The 27,719-nt window shown below is 39.6% G+C and overlaps 1 protein-coding gene across 2 annotated transcripts in view; it reads right to left on the reverse strand.

The window, feature by feature from the left end:
* Positions 1-1,739: 1,739 nt before the first annotated feature.
* Positions 1,740-27,719, reverse strand: part of Tmem232 (transmembrane protein 232) — a 199,950-nt gene continuing 173,970 nt past the window's right edge. For both annotated transcript variants that reach the window (XM_035441170.1, XM_027397757.2), the window contains exons 13-14: positions 14,269-14,362; positions 1,740-2,311 (exon numbers count right to left, since the gene is read on the reverse strand). In XM_035441170.1, coding sequence (XP_035297061.1) covers positions 2,048-2,311; positions 14,269-14,362 — 358 coding nt within the window. In that variant the 3' untranslated portion in view covers positions 1,740-2,047. The remainder of the gene's footprint in view (positions 2,312-14,268; positions 14,363-27,719) is intronic.

The raw sequence follows: 27,719 nt of genomic DNA on the forward strand, positions 1-27,719 counted from the left end.
ATTTTAAAATCAATCCTTTATATCAAATCCTCTCTGTTAAAATTATCAACAACCTTGTTTTTCTGGCAGTCTTTACCTAATTATGTCAACCTTGAAAATGAATGAATTTAAGTACAAATGGTTTATTAACTTGTCTACAATTTCAGGGCGACCACAAATCAAATCCAGAGTATGGATCCAGATCTATAAGCATAAAGTTGCTAATATCTCAGAAGGAATCAGAGACAAAAAAAAAAAAGCTGTAGGAAATGTGTGCTCTCGTATTTTAAGATGTAATTTAGGAAGAAAGACATGAGAATTATAATTCCCCCCCTCTTTTAGTATTTCTCTGTATCATTTTCTATCTGTTAATAGAGAGGTCCTCTTTTGCTTCTTTCCAAGTCACAATTACTATGACAGCAAAGCTATGAATGTGCAAGGATGAAAGATGAATGTGCTAGAAATATTGAGAAAATTACAAAACTGTGATGGTGGTTGAGTAAGAAGGGTTAAGACTAACTGTAACAGAGAAAGATAAACCAAAGTTTCCGAGGGAACCAGAACAGACCTCGGATGCCAGAAAGATTAAGAAGGGGAGGGACCAGTTCCTTCTACAAGGGTGATATTGAAACAAAAGGATTAATTGAAATTCTTATAAACAGCAGTTAAACTGTCCAAATCCCTTTCCTACATTTTATAGCTCAGTGGTTACAAGTACCAACAAACCAGGAGATGACATTAAAGAACAGCCAAAGTTTCATAAAGTTCCTATCAACGGTGCCCTTAGTGAGACTGTGGTGTGAGTGGAAGGGGATCTGGGTTTGCATGGGTACTTGGTGGGAGGAGTCTAAGGAGGGAATGAAAACTCGTGCGATAGGGAATTAACTGGTCTTCTGTCATGGTGTTTCATCTTGCATATGACTATAAAGCAGGGACGATGCAGATATGTGGGAAAGGTGCATTGTGAGATTTTCTATAGGATAAAAATGAATGAATGAAGAGTTGGTGAATGAGAACCAGCTAAACGAAGAGTGAAAACAGAAAACCAACAACAACATTTTTCTACCATTGATTACTGTTATCCTGAACAACAGCACCAAAAAAAACCCTCAAAAATCACATTATACAGACCACAAACATGTGGCCCATTGTCCAATTGCCAGCTCTGTGAAGCAATAACTGGCCTTTAAAAAGAAACCTTATCTGAAGCCTTCTTGAAAGAGTAAAGGAACCCACAGTGAGATGCATGCAAGTGTGGTGGAGTGGTGGGGGAAAGGTCTCCAGTGCAGTGGATATAAGGCCTCTTGGCTAATTTAGGGTACCATCTGCCCTGTGTCAGGATCTGACATCCCCGGTGAAGTACTTGCCTCTTGAGCATCACCAAACCACATGTGTGAAATTGAAAAATACATTATCTATATTTTCAAAAGGAGAACTATTAGGCACCATGGAAACCCCATCCTGTTACACTTGCCCATAGCCTGAGTCTCAGATGAAGTGAAACACCATTTATAAAACAATTCCCAACTAAATGAATGCATCCAGTGGTTGGTACTGAACTTTCTGGGCTCCTTCAAATCCATTCTCATAAACCCACGTAGCAAACGAAAACCACTGTCACTCAGGGGTCTCTTTGGCCATGATTAGCTATCAAATTGATCTTGGGAGAGCACCCTTCCAGACTTGCTTGTGCACAGTAATTTATCAAATTCTAGGGCTTCCTTCATTCTTCAAAACTTGATGATAAAATACTACGGATCCAAGAGGCATCATAATGTCTTTATTGGAATAAAACCTATCAAAGGGGGCACAAGCCTGCATTCACTCATGCTTTCAAGAGTAATTCTCATTTTGTCCCCTTATGTCCGACTCATTAGTTAATCTTCAGTGTCTTCTCAGAGTGCAGTGACTGTCAACATAGAGAGCAACTTCATCAGAACAAGGGGGAACACAGGGACAGCTGGTGAAACCACCTCACCTAAGTGTGGCGAAGAGTCAACTACTAACCTAAGACTACACTGTGACTACTAACCAGTACTAAGATAACAATGCCTTTAAAAAATTGGCCTCAAGTTAACTCTAAGGACGCTTTCCTACCACGTAGCTTAGGTAGGGTTTTTGTTTCCTGCCCACGGAACCCACTTTCCTTTCCTGGGCCATCTTTTTTTTCTAACCAAGGGATTTCGTAGGGTTTGGTTTGCTTGTTCAGTTTCTTCTGTCTTTGCTTCATAATTTCTTGAAAGCGGACTTTCTCCTTTATCTCCTCCTCTTTCTGTCTCTGTTCCTCATACTCTGCTTCCTCTTGCTTTCGGATCTCCATGTCTTTTTGCCACTGTGACAGAAATAATAATTCATTTACATGTTATTTTCCACGAAGAGGTACAGTCAAAATAACCTTTCAAACACACATGGTTATGTGTCCTTCACTGGCTTGCAAAGGTATATTCCTCGGGTTTCGTATACACCGGCATATTTGAAAACTGCACAAATACATGACCACAGAAACAGAATTTCCTCCTGGAAATGGGATTGTCTTCTACATCCCAGAGGATTTTGCTGATATTTCTATGACAGCATATGTTATAAAATGAGAGACATAGCTGAAGCAAAGCAAAGGACATAAAGTACATATTAAAGGGTGCAGTATTATTATTCCTAATACAGCTGAAAGAGAAATTCATAGTCATGCAACTTTCACACTGTAGCAGACCATGGTGAGAGCTAGGAAGGTGTCATCAGTGTTGGACTAGTGAGAAAGAACAAAACACCTTGAGGAACTTAACCCCTTATACCGCAGTTGGCGGAGGAAATGGTTAAGAGGGGTAGTAAGCCCTCTTCAGTAAGTCTGAGCACACAATTCAGAGGGGAGTCACTCCTAGCACAGTGTGCTGGGAGCCCTAAGAACCCTGCCTGCACTGTTCCAGTCGCTCTCAGCACAGCCCACAGCGTGCCATCCAGCCTGACTGACAATAACATAGTTTTGCAAAATGTTGGGAATACTCATATGAGTGAACATTAAATCTAAAGCATAATAACTTACATATATAGTATATGACCTGTTTAAATTTTAATGATACAAGAAAACAAGTTACTGTTATGTTTCTTGAGATATTGTCTGCACATCGATACTATATATTCAGTTTCTCATAAAATAATTTCTGGATGAAATACACGGAAAATCGTGGTAAGAAATATCCATAATATTCCTGCACAGCCTGAATTCACTTAGTTTATAAATCTGTGATGTTCAATAGCAACAGATACTTTTTCTCATCTATATGAAGTCTTATATCTTATATTTGGCATTTTAAATTTTTCACTGTTTGCCTGTCTCATAAACGTGCAGCATGAATTTCGGTCATCGCTGCGTGCACCCCGCCCCCCTCATCCCTTCCCTGTGCAGCCGGAACCCTTCTCATCAGCAAGTCCTCCCTGCCACCACATCTCCACGTCTACTTTTTGTGTGTGACCCACTGAGTGTAATCAGTTCCCTGCCCAAACGTGGGTCAAAGCTAATTTACTAGAGCAAAGGCAATTTGTTAGGGGCTATCCCACTGAGGAAAATGATGCCCCGGCCTCAGTAACTGTCTACGGCCAATAGTCCCTGGAGGACTTATGTATAATGAAAAGCCCAGTCTTGTGATCTTCTGCTGAAGACATGAATTCAATGGCCACAATATGACCAGAAGACATATTTTTGCTATGCATCTCATAGTACACATCACACACACACACACACACACACACACACACACACACACACACACTATATTAAATAAAAGAATTACATCACTTGCCCCCTCCATTTCACCCCTCCAGCCATTCCCATCCACCCTCCCTTGAATCCCTCCCATGTCTCCATTCCATTCTCAAGGGGATAGTCTCTTTGTCTTTGACTATTACATATGTGTGTGTGTGGCTCTGTGTGTGTGTGCAAAACTATACAAACACAATATGATGAACCCATTTTTGTTGTTTGTAATTACACTGTTTTAAGGTGAACACTCTGCATTGAATAACCAAAAGTGGATGAGGCTGGTTCCCCTCCACATCAGTCTTTAGTTGTCTATAGTTCCTTATCTAAGCGTGGGAAACCCCACAAAATTTTTGCCTTTCCTGTTAGGATTTCAATTGATACTGCCATTGCTCTAGTCCTGTTTATGCAGCCATTTCTAGGAGAGACTTTTCCACGGGAGACTTCCTGATATTCTTATCCTTACAAGAAAAGATCTGTCATACCCACTACAATGTAAGGGTTTGCTCCTGTATGAATTCTCTAGTGTGCACTCTTTTGAGGACATTGCAAAGCATTTGCCAAAACCACAGCATTTGTAAAGTTTTGCTCCTGTGTGAATCCTCTAACAAACACTAAGATCTGAGGAACTGGTAAAGCATCTATTACACTCACTATATTCCTAAGATTTGTCTAGAGTGTGGGCTATGTTATGGTCTCCAATGCCATACAACTTGGAAAAGCCCTTGTCACATTCTTTACATTTGTAAGGTTTCTCTCCTGTATGACTTCTCTGATCTTCTGGTAAGGGGTGTGTCACATTCACAACATTTGTAAGGTCTCTCTCCAGTATGAGTTCGCTAATGGTTTTTAAGGTCCGACAAATAATGAAATGACTTATCACATTCTTTACATGTATAACGTTCTCTACAGTATACATTTTCTAATGTGATTTAGGACTTGAGTAATTGGTAAAGGATTTGTCACATCCCTTACATGTGTAAGACTTTTCTCCAGTATGGATTCTGAAATGGATTTTAAAATATGACAATGAGCTGTAGACTTTGCCACATTCTTTGCTTTTCCAGGTTTTCTCTGCACTGTGAATTATCGGATGTTTGTATGTAAAGTCAAAATTTTTATCATGTTCTTTACACTTATTTCCAGGGTGGATTCTCAGACTTTGACTAATGCTGGAACGCAAATGTTTTACACAGTCTTTACATTTTCAAAGGTCTTCTCTGCTGTGCCCACATGTATATCCGTTTTGGTTTGATGAGAAAACAGAGGCATCGCTGTGGTTACAACATGTACGATAGCTGCCCTTTTCTGTGGTATCACTTGTGTTATAAGGTGTATATGGGAAGGATCCACACTTATAAGACGCCTCTTAGATAGTCATGGGCTAATGGACAATGTTTTGAGCCTCCATCCAAGACCTTATGTTTACCACATGTGATATGATGGTTCCCTGAGAGTCATTTTCTGCTGCTCTTCTCTGGGATTCTGTCTCAGGAACAATGACTGAACCTCTGCAATATAAATGTGAGGGCTGTGTTCTCATGAGCAGCAGCAGAGAAACTTATCACAAGCCAGTCCTGTTCCTGGTGCCTGTTTCCCAGCCACACAGTTGCTCTCACCTTGGAGGTTCCATAGCCACTGAGGGGCATGTGCGCCTCTGTGGGTTCTTTCCCAAGGCCAGGACCATCACCAAAGGTACCTCAAAGAATAGCCTTTTGTTGTTTCCTTAGTGCTCTTTTGAATAATGACTGTCTTAGTATTTTTTATAGCTTCTTGGGTATGTTTAAATTTCTCTTTAATCTTAAATATGCCTTCTATTATTCTTTGTAGAACTTTCATGATGATCATAAATTCCTTTAATGTCTTCTTGCCATGGAAAGGTTTCATTTCTCCTTCAATTATGATGGTTTTACCTTGCATATTAGTTTGGGTTAACAGTTGTAATCTTTTTTTTTGATATTAACATTTTTTCTTTTCCATTCATTTGTTTAGCTCATAAATAAAGTCATGCACAATTATGATACATAATACAGTATGTTCACAATGGCATGGCTAAATTAAACCAATTAACATGTTATAACACATATGTTCATCAGTTTTGTTTTCAGAACACTTAAAAAATAATATCTCACAACTTTTAAAATATAGCATATTGTTATCAACCTATTTATCATGCTCTCAGTAGACCTCAAGACATCACAGAGTCCATGCCTCTTGTCCAACTGCAGTTTTATATCCTTAAACCAATCCTTTCCCCATTGTTAAAAGACCCACATTGAAGCCTAATAGCCACAATTCTGCTCTCTGTTCCCATAAGTTCATCATTTCTAGGTTACACATAAAATTGAAATTGTGTGACATTTGTCTTCCAGTGTGTCACTTATTTATTTTTTTGGCAAGCATATAACTTTACTACTTACTAAAAATGAAATCAAATTTGCATGCATAGGTGAGCGTTCACTGAAACACCTTGGATTCATCACACATTTGAGTTTCAATTAGCATATATATATATATATATATATATATATATACATATAGAGAGAGAGACCAATATTGGCAATATGTTATGCATCAATAGCAGCAACAGCTTTTCCAGGTTCTGCAGTCATTTGAACAATATTGTAGAGACATCCAGCACACTCCATTAAAAAAACAAAAAACAAAGAAAAAAACAAAACAAAACAAAACAAACAAACAAACAACAAAGTAAAAAACAAAATCCCAGAAAACAGCACAGTTCTGTTACTCTTGTGGTACTTGGCATCATTTTTTTTAAAATTAGCTTCTCAGTCATCATCTGGGAGGAAACTATTCTGAGCAACATCATTAAAAACAGCTCTGATAAAGCATGGTCACTGCTATGTATCATAAAGCAGGTCCACATATGAGTGAGTACATATCATGTTTGTCTTTTTGTGATTGGGTTACCACGTTCAGAATGGTTTCTTTAAGTTCCATCCATTTTCCTGCAAATTTCAAGATTCCATTGTTTTTTCTGCTAAGAAGTACTCCATTGTGTAAATGTACCACAATTTCTCTATCCATTCTTCGGTTGAGGGGCATCTAGGCTGCTTCCAGTTTCTGGCTATTACAAATAATGCTGCTATGAACATGGTTGAACATATGTCCTTGTTATATGAATGTGCTTCTTTTGGGTGTATGCCTAGGAGTGGAATTGCCGGATCTTGTGGTAGACTCATTCCCATTTTCTTGAGGAGTCACCATACTGATTTCCACAGTGGCTGTACAAGTTGGCACTCCCACCAGCAGTGGAGGAATGTTCCTCTTTCTCCACATCCTCTCCAGCATGAACTGTCATTGATATTTTTGATTTTAACCATTCTGACAGGAGTAAGATGGTATCTCAGAGTTGTTTTGATTTGCATTTCCCTGATGACTAAGGATGTTGAACACTTTCTCATGTGTCTTTTAGCCATTTTAGATTCCTCTATTGAGAATTCTCTATTTAGTTCTGTACCCCTTTTTTAATTAGATTGTTTGGTGTTTTTAAGAATAGCTTCTTGAGTTCTTTGTATAATTTGGAGATCATCCCTCTGTCAGATGTGGGGTTGGTGAATATCTTTTTCCAGTCTGTGGGATGTCGTTTTGTCTTGTTGACTATGTCCTTTGCCTTAGAGAAGCTTCTCAGTTTCAGGAGGTCCCATTTATTAATTGTTGATCTCAGTGTCTGTGCTACTGGTGTTAATGTTCAGGAAGCAGTCTCCTGTACCAATTAATTCAACAACAGTATTTCCCACTTTATCTTCTAGTAGGTTCAGTGTGGCTGGGTTTATTTTGAGGTCTTTGATCCATTTTGACTTAAGTTTTGTGCAGGGCTAAAGGCTGGGGTCTATCTGTAGTCTTCTACATGTTTGCATCCAGTTATGCCAGCACCATTTGTTGAAGATGTTCTCTTTGTTCCAGCATATATATTTGGGTTGTTTGTCAAAAATCAGGTGTTTATAGGTGTGTGGGTTAATATCAGGGTTTTCAATTCTATTCCATTAGTCTACCTGTCTATTTTTGTAGACCAATAGCAAGCTGTTTTCAGGACTATAGCTCTGTAATAGAGCTTAAAGTTAGGGATGGTGATGCCTCCAGAAGTTCCTCTATTGTACAGGGTTGTTTTGGCTATCCTGGGTCTTTTGTTTCTCCATATAAAGTTAAGAATTGTTTTTTCAAGGTCAGTGAAGAATTGTGTTGGGATTTTGATGGGGATTGCATTGAATCTGTAGATTGCTTTTGGTAAGATTGCCATTTTTACTATGTTGATCCTGCCTATCCAAGAGCATGGGAGATCTTTCCATTTTCTGGTATCTTCTTTAATTTCTTTCTTTAGAGACTCAAAATTCTTACGGTACAGGTCTTTCACTTTTTTGGTTAGTGTTACTCAAAGGTATTTTATGTTGTTTGCGGCAATTGTAAAGGGTGATGCTTCTCTGATTTCTTTCTCCACCAATGTGTCATCTGTATATAGTAGGGCTACAGATTTTTCTGAGTTAATCTTGTATCCTGCCACTTTGCTGAAGGTGTTTATCAGCTGTAGGAGTTCCCTTGTTGAGTTTTTCGGGTTACTTAAGTAGACTATCATATCATCTGCAAATAGTGAGAGTTTGAATTCTTCCTTTCCGATTTGTATTCCCTTAATCTCCTTTTGTTGTCTTATTGCTCTAGCTAGAACTTCGAGGACAATATTGAAGAGGTATGGAGAGAGTGGACATCCTTGTCTTGTTCCTGATTTTAGAGGAATTGCATTGAGTTTCTCACCATTTAATTTGATGTTGTCTGTTGGCTTGCTGTATAGTGCTTTTATTATGTTGAGGTATGTTCCTGTTATCCCTGATTTCTCCAGGACCTTTATCATGAAGGGGTGTTAGATTTTGTCAAAGGCTTTTTCGGCATCTAGTGAGATGATCATGTCTTTTTTTCCTCAGTCTGTTTATATGGTGGATTACATTGATGGATTTTTGTATGTTGAACCATCCTTGCATCCTTGGGATGAAGCCTACTTGATCCAGATGGATGATTTCTCTGATGTGTTCTTGGATTCAATTTGCCAATATTTTATTGAGAATTTCTGCATCAATGTTCATGGGGGATATTGGTCTGTAGTTCTCTTTCTTAGTTGTGTCTTTTGTGGCTTGGGTATCAAAGTTATTGAAGAATTATAAAAAGAGTTTGGTAATGACCCTTCTGCTTCTATTGTGTGGAATACTTTGAGGAGAATTGGTATTAGCTGTACTTTGAGTTTCTGGTAGAATTCTGCACTGAAACCATCTGGCCTTGGGCTTTTTTTGTTTGGGAGACTTCTAATGACTGCTTCAATTTCATTAGAGGTTATAGGTCTATTTAAATTGCTTATCTGTTCTTGATTTAATTTTGGTAAGTGAAATCTGTCTAGAAAATTGTCTTTTTCCTTTAGGTTTTCAAATTTTGAGGAATATAGGTTTCCAAAGTATGACCTAATGATTCTCTGGATTTCCTCTGTGTCTGTTGTTATGTCCCCCTTTCATTCCTGATTTTATTTATTTGCATGTTCACTCTTTGTTATTTGGTAAGTTTGGATAAAGTTTTGTCTATCTTGTTGATTTTCTCAAAGAACCAACTTTTTGTTATATTGATTCTTTGTATTGTTCTCCTAGTTTCCATTTTATTGGTTTCAGCCCTCAATTTGATTATTTCCTGGTGTCTGCTCCTCTGGGGTGTATTGGCTTCTTTGTTTTCTAAAGCTTTCAGTTGTGCTGTTAATTCTCTAGTGTGATTATTCTCCTGTTTCTTCATGTGGGCATTTAGCACTATGAACTTTCCTCTTAGCACTGCTTTCAAAGTATCCCATAGGTTTGGGTATGTTGTGTCCGCATTCATTGAATTCTAGGAAATCTTTAATTTCTTTTTTTATTTCTTCCTGGACCCATGAATTGTGCAATTGGGTGTTACTTAATTTCCATGAGTTTGTAGGTTTTCTGTAGTTCATGTTGTTGTTGAATTCTAATTTTATAGCATGGTGGTCTGATAAGACACAGGCGGTTATTTCAAGTTTTTTGTACCTGTTAAGGTTTGCTATGTTGCCAAGTATGTGGTCGATTTTAGAGAAGGTTCCATGTGGTGCTGAGAAATCCTAGTCATTGGCCAAGCAGCATTTGTACCTGATATAAGTCTCTGTGTGTTACTTGGGACCTTAACGTGGCAGTGGGGCTCAGGTGGCTTTAGCAGAAAGACTTATTGTTACAAGTCTGTTTTTTGTTATAAGTATCATTTCTTCTTTCCCTTTCTTCCCTCTAAGCCTTACTTATATCCCTCTCCCTTCTTTCCTGCAAACTGGTGGCCTCATTTTGACTAATTGTTACCATATACACATAAGACATATATATACATATTCATGAATACAATTGTTCAGTCCATAGGATGTAACTTGTATGTATGTTTTCAAGGCTGACCTCTTGGCAACCAATCGCTGCACCTCTCCCGTTCCCAGCTCTCCTCAGTCGTTTGTAGCTCTTTGAGTAGGATTGAAACCTGTGGGCTTCTCCCCATTCTGTTTGTCACAATAGTTGGTGTCATCCTTGCTCAGCTCACATTTAGATAGTCACATGCATGAAACTTTATGGGTGTGGCTTCTGATGTTTCTGGAAGACACAATCTCACAGCAAACTTCCTGGGTCTCTGGTTCTTGCAACTCTTCTGCCCCTGCTTCAAACTATTCCCTGAGCCAACCGAGCATGATTTGTTTATTTTATAGATGTATCAACTGGGACAGGGCTCCACAACTCTGCATTTTGATTGGCTGTGTTTTTCTGAACTGCTCTCTGTCTGTTACAAAGAGAAGTTTCCATGATGAGGAATGAATACTAGCCTCGGATGTTGGTGTAAGGACAAATGTTTATAGACAAATGTTGTTAAGGGTTATTCTGGGTTAGTAAAGTAGAAGTTGTAGATTCTCCTGGAATAACCATGACTTCACTAGCACTGACTAGTTAGGTAGGCTTCTAGTACCAAATGTGGCTTCCCTCTTGTTAAGTGGACCCTTAGACCAATTATAGAACTGTTGGCTACCACAAAAGTCCGCATAACGCCACCACTGCACCCTTTATATTATGTGCCATGCAGATTGCTGTCGTAGCTTTGTAGGAATCTTGGTTGCCTCCTTCTGGAAGCTTGTATGATATCTTCTGACATCATGAAAGCTAGTCCTCAAAGAGGGGGGATTCAGATCAGTTGCAGGCCAGGGTGTCTCTAGGCTCTGTTTCTGAGGCACATCATAGGGCTTTACCTTCCACCTCTTGCGGAGGGAAGGGGGGGGTAACCAAGGGAACAACAGACTGTGTGTTTGAGAAATCTCTTTGACAGTCCTAACTAACCATTCAAAAAAGAAAGCTGCTTATGGCTGGTGTTGGGGTTTTTATTTGATGGCCTTGACTCTTGGAGGGACCATTGTCAACCCAGATGAGAAAAGCTTATTAAAATTGTGTATGTATATTTATTCACAGAATTATGTGTATTATAGGGTTTTTAAGGTAATTAGTTAATTGTATGACTTTTGTGGCCTTTCCAGACATCCTTATTATTATCTAGCAACTTCCTTCTCCTGTATTTATCTAACTCTGCTGCCCTGAAGAGTCCCCCTTTTCTCATTTCCCCATATGATCATTAACTCTTGAGATCTTCTAATAAAATAAGATTTTTTAAATCACCCAAATAGTATGTATAAATATATTAACATGTATGAAAACGATTAATAGGTTTCATCATATCATTATTGTCCAGAAAACAAATTTTCTTCTTTTTCCCATTCTTCAAACTTGGCATGGTCACAATCGAGAATATCAATTCCTTGTTTTCATTTTCACCTCCTCCATAATTACAATGCCAGTTTGTCTTAGCTACCCCTACAATTTCAATGTGAATGACACAGTGTAGTGTTTCCACTCTTACCTGCCATTATTATTTCCCTTGTGCTACCGTGAAGTTGATGCGAAATGGAAACACCATCCACGGCTTAATGCATCCCATGCACTCAACAATGTAGTCACCATGCTATGGACGGCTGCAGTGTATGTGCAAAGTAATTGAATTTGCTTTGAATAACAAAATGACTCCCCTATTCCTGGCATGTTATAACCACTGACTTGAAAGGAGAATGGTGCCTGAAAGGTACAAGTGTGATTTTTGTTTCTTCTCAACATTACAGGTCATACACGCTGACAATTCTACTTAATGACAGTAATGTGAGTACTAGAGTCAGCTTCGATGAGGCAAGAAAAAAGGCAGAACATGAGAGATGCAAATTTCAATTCCTGCTTGAAGTGATTTACTCACTTTAAAACTTAGGGAGAGTAATCAAATGCCAATCCCTAATCCATTGCTCCTGTCAATTAATGTTCAACAGGGCTGCTGTGATGACTGAGTTAACTATGCTTTGCAATATGAAGTATAAGGACAAATAGCTATTTTTTTTATCTTAAAGAAAATGGTATCTACAAGAAAGCTTTAATAATACAATCCCCAGCCTGGCGTTGGTGGCACACGCCTTTAATCCCAGCACTCAGGAGGCAGAGGCAGGCAGATCTCTGTGAGTTCGAGGCCAGCCTGGTCTCCAGAGCAAGTGCCAGGACAGGTTCAAAAGGTACACAGAGAAACCCTGTCTGAAAAAAATAAAATAAAAATAAAAATACAATCCCCCAAAGCACATCCAAAACCCTTCCCAAATTAAAAACAACAAACTATTAGCTGTTTTATTAGACAACATATCAAACAATTTGCATAATAATTTTTCCAATTGTTTCAGAGAGGATTGTTTCGTACCTATTCCACTATAACATATGCAGGCCCACAGCAGTGGTTCTTAGACAATGCTTGTTGCTTTGGGAAAAGCAAAGGGTGATGGCTCATGGAAGCTATCTCACTGACCCTTGTCTGTCATTGCACTATAATATTCCATCTTGTTAGCCTTAAGGGTCCAAATCCACTTGAATACACACACAGACACACACACACACACAGACACACACACACACACACACACAAACACACACACACAGATACACGTGTGTGTTATATAACAAAATTGTGTGTGTGTGTATAAGTGTGTTAACAAGTTATTATCTAATGTAGTATATCTCAGATAATTTAGTTGAAGTGATTAAGAAAATATAGATATTGAAATTTGTGAATCATTAGAATTTAAGAAGACTGATATATAATACATTGATTGATTGGTCAACAAAATCTTTGTCAGTCCATAACAGAATAGTAGTATACCTCTGATAATGTGATGCAAAGAATATCAATCAATCCCTGGAACCCAAAGCTTACAGTTATTATTAGATTCACTTATTAATTCTATATGATAATTAACCATATAATGTGATCAGTAATTGAAATAATGTCTTCTATTTTTAAAGAAATCACTGACTTAATAGAATAAAATATAATCTAGAATATAACCAAAATCTGACAGATGATATTGATCTACTGACAATAGCATGATAAAAATAATTTAAACATATAATATATGCTATGGATTCCATGTGGTATTTGATGAGAAAATCGAAAATAACATCTCTCCTACTTCATTAAGCTCTGTTGCTCTAAAAGTGTAGAAATAAAATGATGTTTGTTAGGTAAGAAAGTATCAGCAAAATAGATTAAAGTGTTTTTTGTGAATCTTCCTATATTGCCATGGCTTGTTTAACTCTACTATGTGCAAAGCAGTTTTAGGTCCTTCTTAACTGTTAAGGTCATTGAAAAGAAAGTAAAATTATTTTTGTTCTATTTTTTAGACCTATACTGCAGCAGTAACTGGTGTTCACTACCTAGTACCAGATTTTTGTTGTGGGAGATCAGAACTAATTGGGGGAACAGGATTAAGTTACCATTTCACAGAGGACCACGCCTCAGTTAAGGCATTGGGGTGTGGCAGCCCCTATGTAAGCTTGGTGGTGCTTTGTAGTCAAGTCTCAGAAGGGACGATCATGGATCAGCTCTTAGCATCACCCATTAATTCTTCCATATAGAAATACATTATGTAATTCAATTTGTTTTTGAAGAATAAAAGTTTTTATGCTAGTTTAAGAAAGACATTTCCTAGAAATGTCAGAGAAGCTACGTCCATGAAGTCTTATCAGCATGGCTGCTGAAGCAAGACCTGAATAAGGATGGCACCACTAGACATGCCAACATGAAAGGGGGAAATATCATTGAGCTTCAACCCTAGACAAAAAAAAAAAAAAAAAAAACCGCTACAGCTAATTAACAAATGCTAAGACTGGGAGAAATAGACTTCCCCAAGGAAGAGGGGAATACAATACCAAGTGTTTCGCCCTGAGATCATGTACATACACTTAACATTATACAGACAGAGCAAGTAGTATTTATATATTTAGAAATATATATGCATATGTACATAAAAACAATTATATACATTCAAGCTATAGATTTGAAGGAGAGTGTGGGAAGGGGGCAGGCAAGTAAGGAAGGGTGAAAATAATGTAATTATATTTAAATTTTTAATTAAAAAAGAAAGTCAGTCTTACGTGATGGTCAATGATTTCTGCCAATTTCTTATCTGCCTTGGTGAAGAAATCCGGATATGGAAACATGCAAATATCTAGTTCGGAAGAATGGTCCCTTCGAAAGAACACACACACACACAAAAAAAAAAAAAAAAAAAAAAAAATCTAGAATTAGGTTTAGGCACCATCCTTCACGATTAAGTTTTAAATTAAGTTTCAATTACATTTAAGTCATTATTTACTATGAAGCCTCTTGGTCCTACTTTATTAAGCTAAAGTGCTTACTCTGACTAGGGTAGCTTTTAGTTTGTCACAGTCATTTTGGATTACCAAAACTAACATTTGTGGGGATAAGATAAGGCATAGAGAATGAAAACTAGAAAATAATGATGATGATAACAAAGGTAATTTTCTTGTGCCAGATGCAAACCCTACAGCTGGCTGGCTTATAGCAAATGAGATGTCAGGACACAAAGGGTAGAGATGGAATATTGGAATACCACTCTACCTGGTGGGGACGTGAACAACACCCATCTTCCCTCACACAACCTTGAAAGCTCAAAGGGTTGCCCAAGCCCACAAATTTGACCTAAGAAATGATAAAAACGTGCAGTGGTTTTAATATTTCTTTAAGTCAGTCATATCACAGTGATACTTTAGTGAGAGCTTGTAAATTTGCTGCTATTGTAAAGCTGGGCCCCCAATTAAGAAAAATTTAGAGCCACATTGCCCACATCAAATTCTACTCTTACCGATACTGTAAAGAATAGTGCAGCTGTTTTCTGGGATTTTGTTTTTTACTTTGTTGTTGTTTGTTTGTTTGTTTTTGTCTGTTTTTTGTTTTTTAAAATGGAGTGTGCTGGATGTCTCTACAATTTTGTTCAAATGACTGCAGAACCTGAAAAAGCTGTTGCTGCTATTGATGCATAACATATTGCCATTATTGGTCTTGAGATATATATAATATATGTATATATTATATATATATTAATTGAAACTCAAATATGTGATGAATCCAAGGTGTTTCAGTGAGTGCTCACCTGTGCATGCAAATTTGATTTCATCTTTAGTAAGTAGTAAAGTTATATGCTTGCCAAAAAAAAAATAAGTGACACACTGAAAGACAAATGTCACACAATTTCAATTTTATGTGTAACCTAGAAATGATGAACTTATGGGAACAGAAAGCAGAACTGTGGCTATTAGGCTTCAATGTGGGTCTTTTAACAATGGGGAAAGGATTGGTTTAAGGATATAAAACTGCAGTTGGACAAGAGGCATGGACTCTGTGAAGTCTTGAGGTCTACTGAGAGCATGATAAATATGGTTGATAACAATATGCTATATTTTAAAAGTTGTGAGATAGTATACTTTAAGTGTTCTCAAAACAAAAATGATGAATATGTGTGATATAACATGTTAATTGGTTTAATTTAGCCATGCCATTGTGAACATACTGTATTATGTATCATAATTGTGCATGACTTTATTTGTGAGCTAAATAAATGAATGAAAAAAAAGAATAGTGCAAAGTGAAACGTATGTCAAGAAATGAAATGATGGAGAAGGGGAGAGGGTTGAGAGAGAAAACAGAGCTTTAAATAGAAAGGATCGGGGAGAAATCCAGAGAAAGGAAACTTCTGAGAAATTTCAATATCCAAAAATGAAGTCTGATCAGTATATTAGTTGGGAGTTTTTCACGTTAATCTTCTCCTGTGTGTTGCCTGTGTCACTCTAAGGAGGCTGCAGTCTTGATTTCCATTGTCTCTGTGTAGAAGCAGGTGGACTGTCCTCTCTGCCCTCACCACAATGCTCACTGCCCTGCCATTCATCCTCATCTCTCCTCTGGACTCAGGTCTCTTCCTTGGAATGTGTTACTTAGTGTGGTAGTTTGAATGAGAATGACCCCATGGGCTTATTTGGTTGAATACTTGATTTCAAGTTGACAGAACTGTTCAAGAAAGATCAGGAGGTGTGCCCTTGTTAGAGGAGCCATGTAACTGGAGGTGAGCTTTAGGGTTTCAAAATCCCATGCCACTCTCTGCATTGTGGGTGTGCCTCGAGCTGTTAAATAAATGATAACCAAGCTACAATCCATAGACCCAGAGAGGTTGTATACAGAGAAAGAGACTAGGGTAGACACATGGATTTCCTGGGAGGGGAAAACAGAATAAATTTTATGTATGAACCAGGGGCATTGGGGAATTGGAACAGGAGGATCAGGTGGGAAAGGGGAGGGAAGATGGGTTTTATGGAGGGAATTCGTGGACAGACAGTTAGAATCCAGAGGCATTGGAGGGATGATATGGAAACCTAGTTCAGTGGAAACACTCTAAAATACATGAAGGCAATCCTAATGAAGGAGATGGAGTCCCTACTGGCCATCTTTGGTTGCCAAACAAAGCTTCCAATACCAGGACTAGGTTTCAACTAGTTGATAAGGGGCTTGGCCAAAAGAGTTCCAGGGAAATCCCCCAAACAGCCCATGTTATTTCCAAGACAATGGGTTGCTCTCTCCACAAACTGACAGCAATGCACCATTGCCGAAGACAACACACACACAACTCACTGAACATGGAGAAGTTGAGCTGGTGTCTACACAGAACCTTTAGCACTATGTTTTAGGGTCTTTGGTGTGGAAAGAGACTCTGAAGGCTACCAAGAGAGAATCATGAACACCAACTGAGCTTTGATCTATAATGCTGTGCTGCCTGCAAAATTTGCTCAGGCAGTGGTGGCACAAAGCTTGTGGGAGTAACCAACCAATGTCTGATTTGACTTAAGGCTCACTCCACAAGATGGAACCCGTACCTGATACTGCTTGAGTGACCAAGAAATATAGACTAGATAGTCCAGACACCAAGGATAAAACCAAATACAAGTGGTCTTTAAAAAGAAGTAGTAATAAAATGGCTTGAAGCGATATTCCCCTAGAGTCACAGAACAGTGACTTGCTCAGACATTATTATGTCTGAATTCAAATTATTCTGACTGTTCAGATTATTACTGTCAGAGGAGCCTCCTCCTGCAGATGAAGTAGAAAGCCACAGTCAAACATTACACAGAGAGAGGGGAGACCTTCAAACACACAGCCTTAAAGGAGATGTCGCCATCAAATCCCTCCTCTCAGAGCCCAGAGCACCCTAGGAAGAGGAGGAAGAATAAAGAGCCAGAGGGGACAGAGGACACCAGAAGAACAAGTCCCTATAAATCCATTGAACAAAGCTCATCCGAGCTCACAGAGACTGAAGCAGCAAGCACAGCCTACACACGTCTGCACAAGGCAGGATATAGATTATAGCTTTCGGTTAGTGTTTTTATGGGGCTCTGGAGGGGTGGATGATGAGCCTGTGATTCTTTAGACTGCTCTTAGGGCTCTTTTCCTTACTTTGGTTTGCCTTTTCCAACTTCAGTGTGATGTGTTTTGTTTTATTTTATTACACCTGGTTTTGTTACGTTTTGTTGTTACGTTCCTTTCCAATGAAACAGAAGGAGTGGATGTGGGTGGGAGGGGAGGCGGGCATGAACTTGGGTGAGTGGGGGGAGGGGAGCTGTAGTCAGGACATAGTGTATGGAAAAGGCATCTATCTGTCTTCAGTAAAAGGGGGAGAATGTAATCTCTCGGGTAATGGTGGCTACGGACTCACCCTCTGACCTATAGGACACAAAAATATTCTTTCCTCTGTAAGTTTCCTTGGCCATGGTGTCTCCTCACAGCAGTGGAAAAGTAACTAAGACCAAAGCTGATACCAGAGAGTTGGATATTGCTGTGAAGGGTCTGATCATGCTATTGGGGGAGGGGCAGGTTTGTTGCATGTAAGACTGAGACTTTAGACTAGGAAAACGGCTAAACACTGTAAGCAGGGCTTAACGAACCATCCTAGTAGGAACTTGGAAGGCAGCTAAGGGCAGTGTGAGCTTTGGAGGCCCAGCTCAAGGGGCTTCAGAGGGCAGTGCGAGCTATGGAGGCCCAGCTCAAGAGGCTTCAGAGGATAACAAAATCAGCACCTGAGCTGGGGCCATTTTGGTGCCATTTTAGCAAATAACATGACTCCTTTTGCCCTTGTCCTAGGAATATACCTGAGGCTAGACCGAAAAGTTTTAGACTAATTTTGCTGGCAGAAGAGATGTCAAGACAGCCTAATATTGACTCTGTTGCTTGGCTATCAGCGACTACTCTTACATGCATCTATAATGAAAAAGAGAAAGCAGTGAAAAAAATGTACAGTTTGGAGAGAAAAGAGCTAGATGACATTTAATGCTAGAGCCAAGTCTTATGCTCAAAAAGACGAGACGTTTAAAGAAAGGCCTGATGGGGAATGGAATAAAGGGCGTGGTGCCCTCAGAGTGAGACCTCACCCGGCTAAGCTTCCAATTTTTCAGAAGGAAATGACTTTAGAAAATTCTCTTCCTAAACAGAGGAAGGCTTATTCTACAAAGGAAAGCAATAAATCAAAATCTGTGTAAATGTCATTTAAGGGGACCACCGGATTCCATCCATAGCAGGCCAGAGGAGCCGGCATCGTCATCGGTGCGGTTCTGGCTTTAAAGTCGTGACGGATACAATAGTAAGGGGGTGTGGCAACCTCCTCCGTGGTTAGTGAAAACTGCTGAGGGCAGGTCTATGGAGGCGAGTTCCCTGCAAGGAGAGGACCTTGTGTGAAGCTGTGAAGGTGAAGCCTGGGTGGTGTTGGAGATGCCAGAGCCGTGGGCTACCTGGCAGAAGGCCTGAAGACAGGGACAGGAACCAGCCCAAGAAAGAGAAATGAGTTGTGTTTAGAAAAGCTTGACGTAAAGAGCCATCTGGGCCCTTTGATGCCTGACATAGAACTAGAGGATTTGAAGTTTGCCATGCTGGGTTCCAGTCCTGCTTTGGTCTATTGTTTCAGCACTATTCTCTCATTCTTCGCCTTTTGGAATGGCGCTACATTTTCTGTGCCATTGTTGGAAGTGTGGAGTTTGCTCTTTTGATTTGAAGAGGCTACAATTTAGAAGTTGCCTTGAGTCTCAGAAGAGACTTCGGACTTCCCAACTGTTCACTCTCTCCCCATTAACACCCTCAGGGAGCTGTGACGTGTACTTCGTATTTGTGGAAGTAGTTGACTAATATGGTTCCAGTTATCTTCTTTCCCTAGATTTCCCTGTCCCTAGCTCAGAGGTCCACCTGCACCTGCTTCAGCATCCGTGTTCCCCTCGTGGTTGTCAGTTGGCATATGCTGCCAATTGTTTTCCTATTCTCTTCCCCTGCTCTTCTTCCATGTTGATTAGGCTGATGCTTTTAGCTCAAGCCCAGTGCTGTAGTATTCGGCCCTTCAGCGACCTTCTCTCTGTTAGGCTTATCTCATTTGTAACTTTACATTTATCAGGAGCCTGCCTGAATTTAATGTTTTCCTGGGTAGCTGCCCAACCAAGGAGATTTTAGCCTGTTTTCTTATCAGTCTCAAGTGCCCAAGACAGTGTCAGTAAACACCCCATGATGTTTGCATGTTTCCAGAATGACTGATAAACAAGTGAAAATTTTAATACGCTTTAAGCCTCTATATTTTTTAGGCTAGCACTAGGAGCCTATCGCATCACTACTCAGAGGAGTGGTACCCAATGATGCAGGAGGATCACGATCTCAGGAGACAGGCTGCAGAGTGAAGCAGATACTTGGTTCAAAGGAAGTAACATTGCCACCGGGGAACATGGAGTTCCCCACCCCCATAATATTGAGAAGCAGTGTAGGCAAAAGAGCATTGCCCTCTCCTGTTACCCTTCTATTAAAACATTAAAGAGAAATAGGACTAGAAAGCTGAGAGTTGGAGGACAAGCAGAGGATGACACTTGGGTTAACTATATTCATTCCACAAAAGCCAGGCATTCCCAAAGTTCAAAGAACTATGCTAAGTCCTGCGAAGAACAAGATATGACCGTAAAAATTATTTAAAGGCTAAAAGCATTTAAGAAAGTTGTTTCAAATTCCTTCCTAAATAATATACACAATTTTTAAGCACAAATTATATAATGCTAGAAGGAAATTTGAAAAGGAAAACTTGAATGAGTCTGCTTATATATCTGTGGTTTCTAGACACAGGGGCTGATTCATTTGCACCAAAAAATAAATATATATATATATATACATGGATAGCAATAACTGTAAGGTGATATGGGAGTGAAAACACAGTCCCTGAAACAATGAAAATCGTGTGAGCACACGACTTTGCTTCTGTCGTATACTTTTACTGTATCCTTAATCCAGACAAATAATACTTCCCACATCAAGGAGGTAAAGTATGCATCCAACACTCTACAGGCATTGGCTGTAGCATCATTATAGTTGTCATTATCAACATAAGGTAAAGGAGGAAGCCATGGTTGCTGGTTCATACTATCAATCACAGGGCAAGGGAATGAATAAAAGACATGGCAGTTTTGGTGAGTCTTTAATGAGATGAAGCATTTGAATGTGTTATCGTGAGAAGCAGAGAGACACTTTTCCTGCAATTCATTGTTTCACAGTTCTGAGATGTTGGTAGTTAGTTCCTCCAGCAATTTCAATGGGCATGTAGTGTTGGTGGGGAGTGGTGTGCTCCTGGCATCTCTCTTAGCTTCTGGAGTAATTGGCTATCCTTACTATCCCCTGGCTGGGGGAATACACTATCCTCATGTGTCTCTCCCCCAGGGGCACTTCTTTCTGTACCTCCATGTGTTGTCTTCTTTTCTGGTTCACACCGGCAGCTCTTTCAAGAGTATAGGATTGCTGTCATCGGATTTAAGATGCACATGACCAAAATAGCTCTAATATTGTCTGAGTCTGCCTATGCTGTAGGTGGGTGTCTTTTAGGCTACAGGCTCCTAGCCTCTCCCTAGTTTTACAACCCAGGATGTTTTTTCTCAAGGACCTGGAGCCATTCCTTTAAGTATAACCATCAATGAAGTTAACCATCATCCACCAGTCTGTAAAGGAAATCTGAGAGCCTTGGGTAAGTTACAGTTAACTAACAAGTCACAGTCAACCAATGGCATTCTCCTCTGCACTTTCCCACCTGCTTAAAAACCATCCTTGCTGTAATTTAAGAAAAGCCACACATGAGAGAAAGACGCCATGTGACAGGGTTCAAGCAGAGGGATTTTCTATTAGGGAAGGGATCATAAAAAGGGAAAAGGGAACGGGGAGACGGACCTCTGGAGACAGGAGCATCAGGAGAGAGGAGAAAGGAAAAAGGAAGAGAGGGGGGGAGGGGAGAGATAGGGGAACAGACAAAGAAAGGGAGAGAGAGAGAAGGATGGGAGGTGAGCAGGGCCCTTTTAAAAGGGAGCGTAGTGTTGTGCACAGGTGGTGCTTTTGCTTCAGGTAAGCTGAGTTCCAGCTCCTGCTCTGTTGAGCGGTCTTGAGTAGAGCCCTATTTGCCTGTTTAATATACCCAGTACAACATTTCCTTGATGCAGCTGCCTAGCCAAGCAGGGTCTTATCTTCAGATACTCATGTTAATTACATTTGGAAAGACTTCCTTTGTTTCCAAGGAAGGGCTCATTCAAAGTTCTGAGACTCGGGGTTGGGAAGCATCTTTAGGAGAACTCAGTTTGACTCACTACAGACTGCAAAATATAGTAAGAAAACAATCGGAGAGAACAACAGAAGGTTCTTCTTGGGAGAAGTATGCAGACCCGGCGTGGGTGGAGCCTAAAATGCAGTGAGGATGAAGAACCTCGCTTAATCCCTAAACCAGCACTTCATTGCAAAGTGGACTGACCAAACGAAAAGGAAAGGAAAGCATTAGATACTGCCATCCAAAGCTTCAGTGTTCACTTGGAGGGAAACACAAGCAGACATCTGTAGAACCCTGGAAAACTACTGCAAAGTGGTGTAATACAGTTTGGGGGTTTCAAAGTTGTAAAACGTCTCCCTGAATGGACTATGACCTGTGAGCTGGATGAAAAGTCACACTTGTGGCTTACTCAGTCTCTTCCATATGCTAAGGATGAGAAACACTCGGGATACTTTCCAAAAGGCGTGAGTGATGCTAGGGCCCTTATATAATGGTGTTTCTGAGTGGTTCCTTATGTAACGCTGTCCCTGGGTCAGGCAGGACACAGGAGCGGTGGTCTCTGTATCTCACACTCTGACCGCAGATTCAGCGTGTGAGGCAATTGCATTAACCAGTGCAATTACCCAGGAAAGGGGGGACACGGCACCAACAATGCAGGCCAAAGAGACTCATCTTACTTTAACAAGTGAATGTGCAGACTTCTAATTAACATGAGATTCCAAAAACATGCTGACATTGTGACGTCTGTCTGTCACTATGGAACTGGGGTTTAAAGTAGACCAATGCCTCTTTGACAAAGGTCAAAGATTACTTAATAAAATCGTTTTAAAGCATTAATGATCCATGGAAGCAGTCAGAACAAGAGCTGCCAAGACTTCAAGAGAAATGAAACATTGGAAATAAGCCATGCACCTCTAGGGGGGCTTTACACAATTGTTCCCTGAAGCAAAGGGGGGAAAAAACTCAAGGAAAGGAGTTGTGTTTAGAAAGAAGTTAATACAGATGTTGGGAACCTCACAGGATGGGTGACATGAAATCAGATGCAAAGTGACCAACAACCAGAATTGAGGAAAAGAGCATTAAAAAGTGAGCTCCACATTCATAACCAGGTTCGCCCTCAAGGGGTTTGCTTAATACTTGGAGAAAGGTGAAAGACCTCCTAAGAGTCACCAGCAAGCCCAGTGTGTGCTTTCAGAACTTCTAGAGTAGCACAGAATATAAACCTTAAAGTCCTGAATCTGCAAATTTGAGAGACCTTTCATAAATATTCCAGTCTCTCATTTGGGTCTCATGAAAATCTATAATTTGGGATAATATATGAATGATAAGTAGGTTCAAATTAATAGATTCCCCTTGAGTCAGATCAGTCATTGGTTAAACAAATACCCTCCCAATAATCAAGTTACATAATGTAAGAAGATAATTATTTTTTAATACACTGAGTATCAACTAGATATATATAGATATATGTAGAGAGAGATACAGATATATAGATAGATAGATAATTTATAATAAAATCTTTTTGTCTTTATTTAATATGTATGGGTGTTTTGCCTGTATGTATGTCTAAGTACCATGTGTGAGCCATGCTGAGGGTAGACAATGGCACTGGATCCTTTAGAATTGGAGTTTCAGACACTTGTCAGCAATGTAGGTACTGGGAATCGTACCTGGGTCCTCTGCAAGAACAATGAACACTCCTAAATGCTGACCCATCTCTTCAACCCTATGATTTATAATTTTTCATAAACATATTTCACCTTTCATTAAAAAAAACAACAAAACATAATTAGAAAACTCATGTTGAAATTGTAAACATAGGCTTCTTCATGACTACGGTAGCCAGCCTAAGGGTGGTCAAAGTGGTGGAGCATTTGACCAGTGGGCACAGGTGCTGGGTTCCTTTGCCCTCCACCATTCCAAAAGAGAAGGAAATAAAACGATAAGAACGTTCAAAAACAATAGTGAAAAACAGGGATTAAGCCAGAAAGTAGGATCTGCTATGGATTATATTCCAATAATCTACATATTGATGCTAGAATTGAAAAGTCAACACATGAAATATAAAGTTTATCAGAATGATATAACTCCAGGCAGAAAAGAAGATCAATGAGTAGGAAGATTAAAAAAAAAAAAAAAAAAAAACAGAAATGTCTGTGCTCCAGAAAGGACAGGCAAAAGCAGAGAAGGAAAGAGGTGAACATTCGAACGTTCAACGTAGCATTCTTGCAATAATAGAAAACTGGAAATAACCCGATTTTACCAAAAAGAATGTGCTTTTATTTTAAATATAATAAATGAATGAACTGCATAAAATATGAAGCCACAGAAAAGAGAAAACAAAAAATTATATAAGAGATACATAGTATGATTTTGCTTATAAATAATATCCAAACCAAATAAAAATGTATAATGTAGTCTTAAGAATGCACCAAGTGGAAGAAAATATTTACAAAAAAACTAAAGAATAACATAAAGTTTATAATAGTTTTACTTTTGCAATAAAGAGAAGGCAAATCAACTGAAAAGAGACACAAAGAGACCTTCTAGTTTTAGTAATTTTGCTTGCTTCATCTGGGTCATGGGAGTTTTCTTAGTTTTGTTGTGTCACTATCATTACAAATGGCTCTATTAAATTTTCACATACATATATAAAAGCCAAGTAAAAAGTACATTTCTGCATGCATGAAGCATACCTAGAGTACATTTTCCTGAATAATCAAAATGAGATACAAAGTACTCTTTGTATTGATGACTGAACAGGTATGAAACATAAGAGTTTAAAATGTGAAATAACAAAGCTGAAATAGGCTGACCATGCTTGCCACCTGCACCAAGCTAGGTCCAATACAAAGTGCCCAAGGAGTATTTCATATACTACCACTCAGACTATCCATCCCCAAGAATGTCCTGTGGGCTCTCACTGGACAGTGTAACTTCTCTGCACATCCATGGAGGAACCATCTGAAATCACATCTCGTCACCCAATAATATGGGTTTTAAGATCCCTAGGGCCATGTGTTAGAGATACCAGGGACTGGTCTCAGTCTGCCTTACCACAGGGCTCTGTGGTGCAATTTGGCACAGCCAATACTGAGCACACTTTATCCACCTGTGGCTTCTGTTCACGCTTTTTCTCAGGCATTTTTCCTTGTGCCCACTGAGAACCAAGTTCTCCAGGTCCATTTGAAACCATACAATTGTCCTGGTATATTGTTCAGTTTAGACCATACTTGTCCATAGACTCAGGAGTTATATCCTCTTTGTAGATCCAAGGTCTCAGTCTGCTCAGTGACCTCCAGGCCTCAGTGACCGTACTCCATAAAGGCACTGTGAGCAGCCAGTCCTGTCTCACAGGCCCACAACACATTGGTAAGAAATCATGCATCTGTTTTTCCTCTAATGCACGTTTGTTCTGTACTTAATGCAATTCACTTAAGATTAGATCACGTTTTGTAATGCATTCCCCTTCTCTGTGGGATTTACCCACATTTCACTGCTGGGTTACAAGGTTGAGGGAAGGAAATGCAAATCATGCCTTTGTTTCCCCTCAGCATAGTTTGCAGAAAGTAAGACCTGAAGTCAGAATTCAAATTGATCCTAACTTTCTCACGGCCCTGGAAGTCCCTGAATATGTCTACATGCCTACATCCAGTGCAGAAGGCCAGCTAGCCTGAAGAAAGTAAGACCTGAACCACTGTTAACTTTTTTGTCACATTTCTCTCATTTCATTTTTCTTAAGAGCAATGCCTAGAAACTAAATATTTCAAATCTTTAGGGACACATTCAACTCTAACTTTCACACTCAAAAGCCCACCTGTCAGATTTAATTTTTCATGCATTTCTCAAAGAGGGGATTTTAAATTAGGTGATTTTCTGAGCACTTGAGGGAAGATCTTTATCCCAATTAAATATCTTTTTTTTTTCTATTTGGGATTGCTGAGTGATGCAAATTGTAAATCATATCTGATCATACTTTGAATATTCCTTTTATTTTCTTTGACTTAATTGACTCACTGAAGCACAGTCTTGAGTTTATAGACAGCTGTTTAGAAAGGATAAGATTTAAAGTACTGGACATGGAACGGTGTTTAAAGAAACCACAAAAATACTACCACGAAAATCAAGCTAACACCATGCCAGTCTTGACTGCTTCTAAAAGGTAGATATGTAAGTAAGGGTTTGTTCTCAACTTGCTACTGTTTCTACCACCACCCTTTTCCACGCTTAAAAATCTCTTGATTTTTAAGCACTGAACAGAGACCTTGTGCCATTCTTGGATTTTTAAGCTGTCAGTAGGTAAGTCACAGTCTACCCAGCAAGAGCAAACATGCTCTGCTCTCACCCCTCTCCAACTGTGGTAGTCTGGGCAAAGTTCTCATAATTACTTAATGTGGAAAACAGTCAGAGGTAGACTCTGGGGTTCCTGGACTCGTGACTTCCCAATAGAGCTGTCTCAGGGCTCTGTCTAAGACATTGGCTTCCACAACTTCAGTCTTGATATTCTCTGCCACCCAGACTATTGATCTAGTGGTTTCCATACACGTTTCTGCGGGGGAGTTTCAAGCATCTTCACCAGAGCCTACAGAAGCAACCAAGCAACACATAATAAATGCTTTAAATTTTTTAATTGGAGGCCAAAATACCCTGTATGCATGCTCCATGGTAGAAACTCTTTCTGTATTTCTAGACATGAAATGCTCCAGTTTTCAGGCAAACCAAATACACTGATAGTCAGACATTCCCTCTCACCGCATGCCCTCCCGCAGTTTGCCGACAATCTCCTAAATCAATTTATAGATCAGAGTCTGGGGCCTTTTCATTACTTGAAGTGTAGACACTAATCTATGTGATTTTCACAACAGGGTTGAGATATGTTCGATGGAAAAATAAAACTTTTTTTAATGTCAGAAGATCCGGTCGGAGGAGGGTATGCAACTGGTTTCACAAAGCAGGTGAAGCCGTGCTCCTTTGAGGGGCACAACTCCAACAGCACCTCTGAAGCTAATCTGGAGAACGAGGAGTGACAGCACAAGTTACTGAGCACTGCCCTGCCTATGACGCAAATGGCTCTGCCCATGACACAAGCGGTTCTGTGTATGACGTAAGCAGGTCTGCATATGACGTGAGTGGCTCTGTGTATGACATAAGCAGGTCTGCATATGACGTGAGTGGCTGTGTATGACACTAATGGTTCTTTGTATGATGTGTATGGTTCTGCATTTGTTTGTTTGATGATTTTTGTTTTGTTTTGTTTTTGTATTTTTCATTGTTGGGGACGTGTTTGGTTTGGTTTAGGTTTGGGTTTTGTTTTGTTGTTTTGGTTTTTTGTTCTGTTCTGTTGGGGTTTTTTTGGCTTTTTGATTGTTTTTGCATTCACTGAAACTGGCTGCTCTCTTGGCCTGTTGGGATATTGTCACCATCCTGGGAATACTCTGTCAGGTCTTTGTCAACTGTGTTTTCTCTTGGGACCCACCTCTGCCTCCTGTCTGTGCCTGACCCAGTTCCTCGCTTGAGGGGGCACAGAAGGCAGTTACTTAAAGTATAACTGCGAGCGCAAGTTAGTAGTGTGATACCTGGCCCTCCGTTATCAGAGAGATCCAATAGACTGGGTAGGATATATTTAGGTATCTTTTGTTATCTTAACTCTGCCCAAACAGAATAAATTTGATATGAAATCTTCCTTGCTAACCAAATATTATCTGCAAATATATCCCAGGATAGTTACAGTTCCAGAGTTGGCATCATTAGTTTTCACTGCCCTGGAGCGATTGTTTCCTGTCTTCTCGCCTCTGGGGCATGGACTCATCACCACCACATTCAAGAATACGATGTTAACCATGACGCTGCCTCTACTTTATTCAGGCACCTCTTGTCAATTATTTGTGTTTATGAGCAAAATAATACAAAGGTAATCTGGGGCTGTGGTTGGGTTGCTGG

Source organism: Cricetulus griseus, chromosome 2 (assembly GCF_003668045.3).
Source record: "Cricetulus griseus strain 17A/GY chromosome 2, alternate assembly CriGri-PICRH-1.0, whole genome shotgun sequence".
NCBI classification, from domain to species: domain Eukaryota; kingdom Metazoa; phylum Chordata; class Mammalia; order Rodentia; family Cricetidae; genus Cricetulus; species Cricetulus griseus.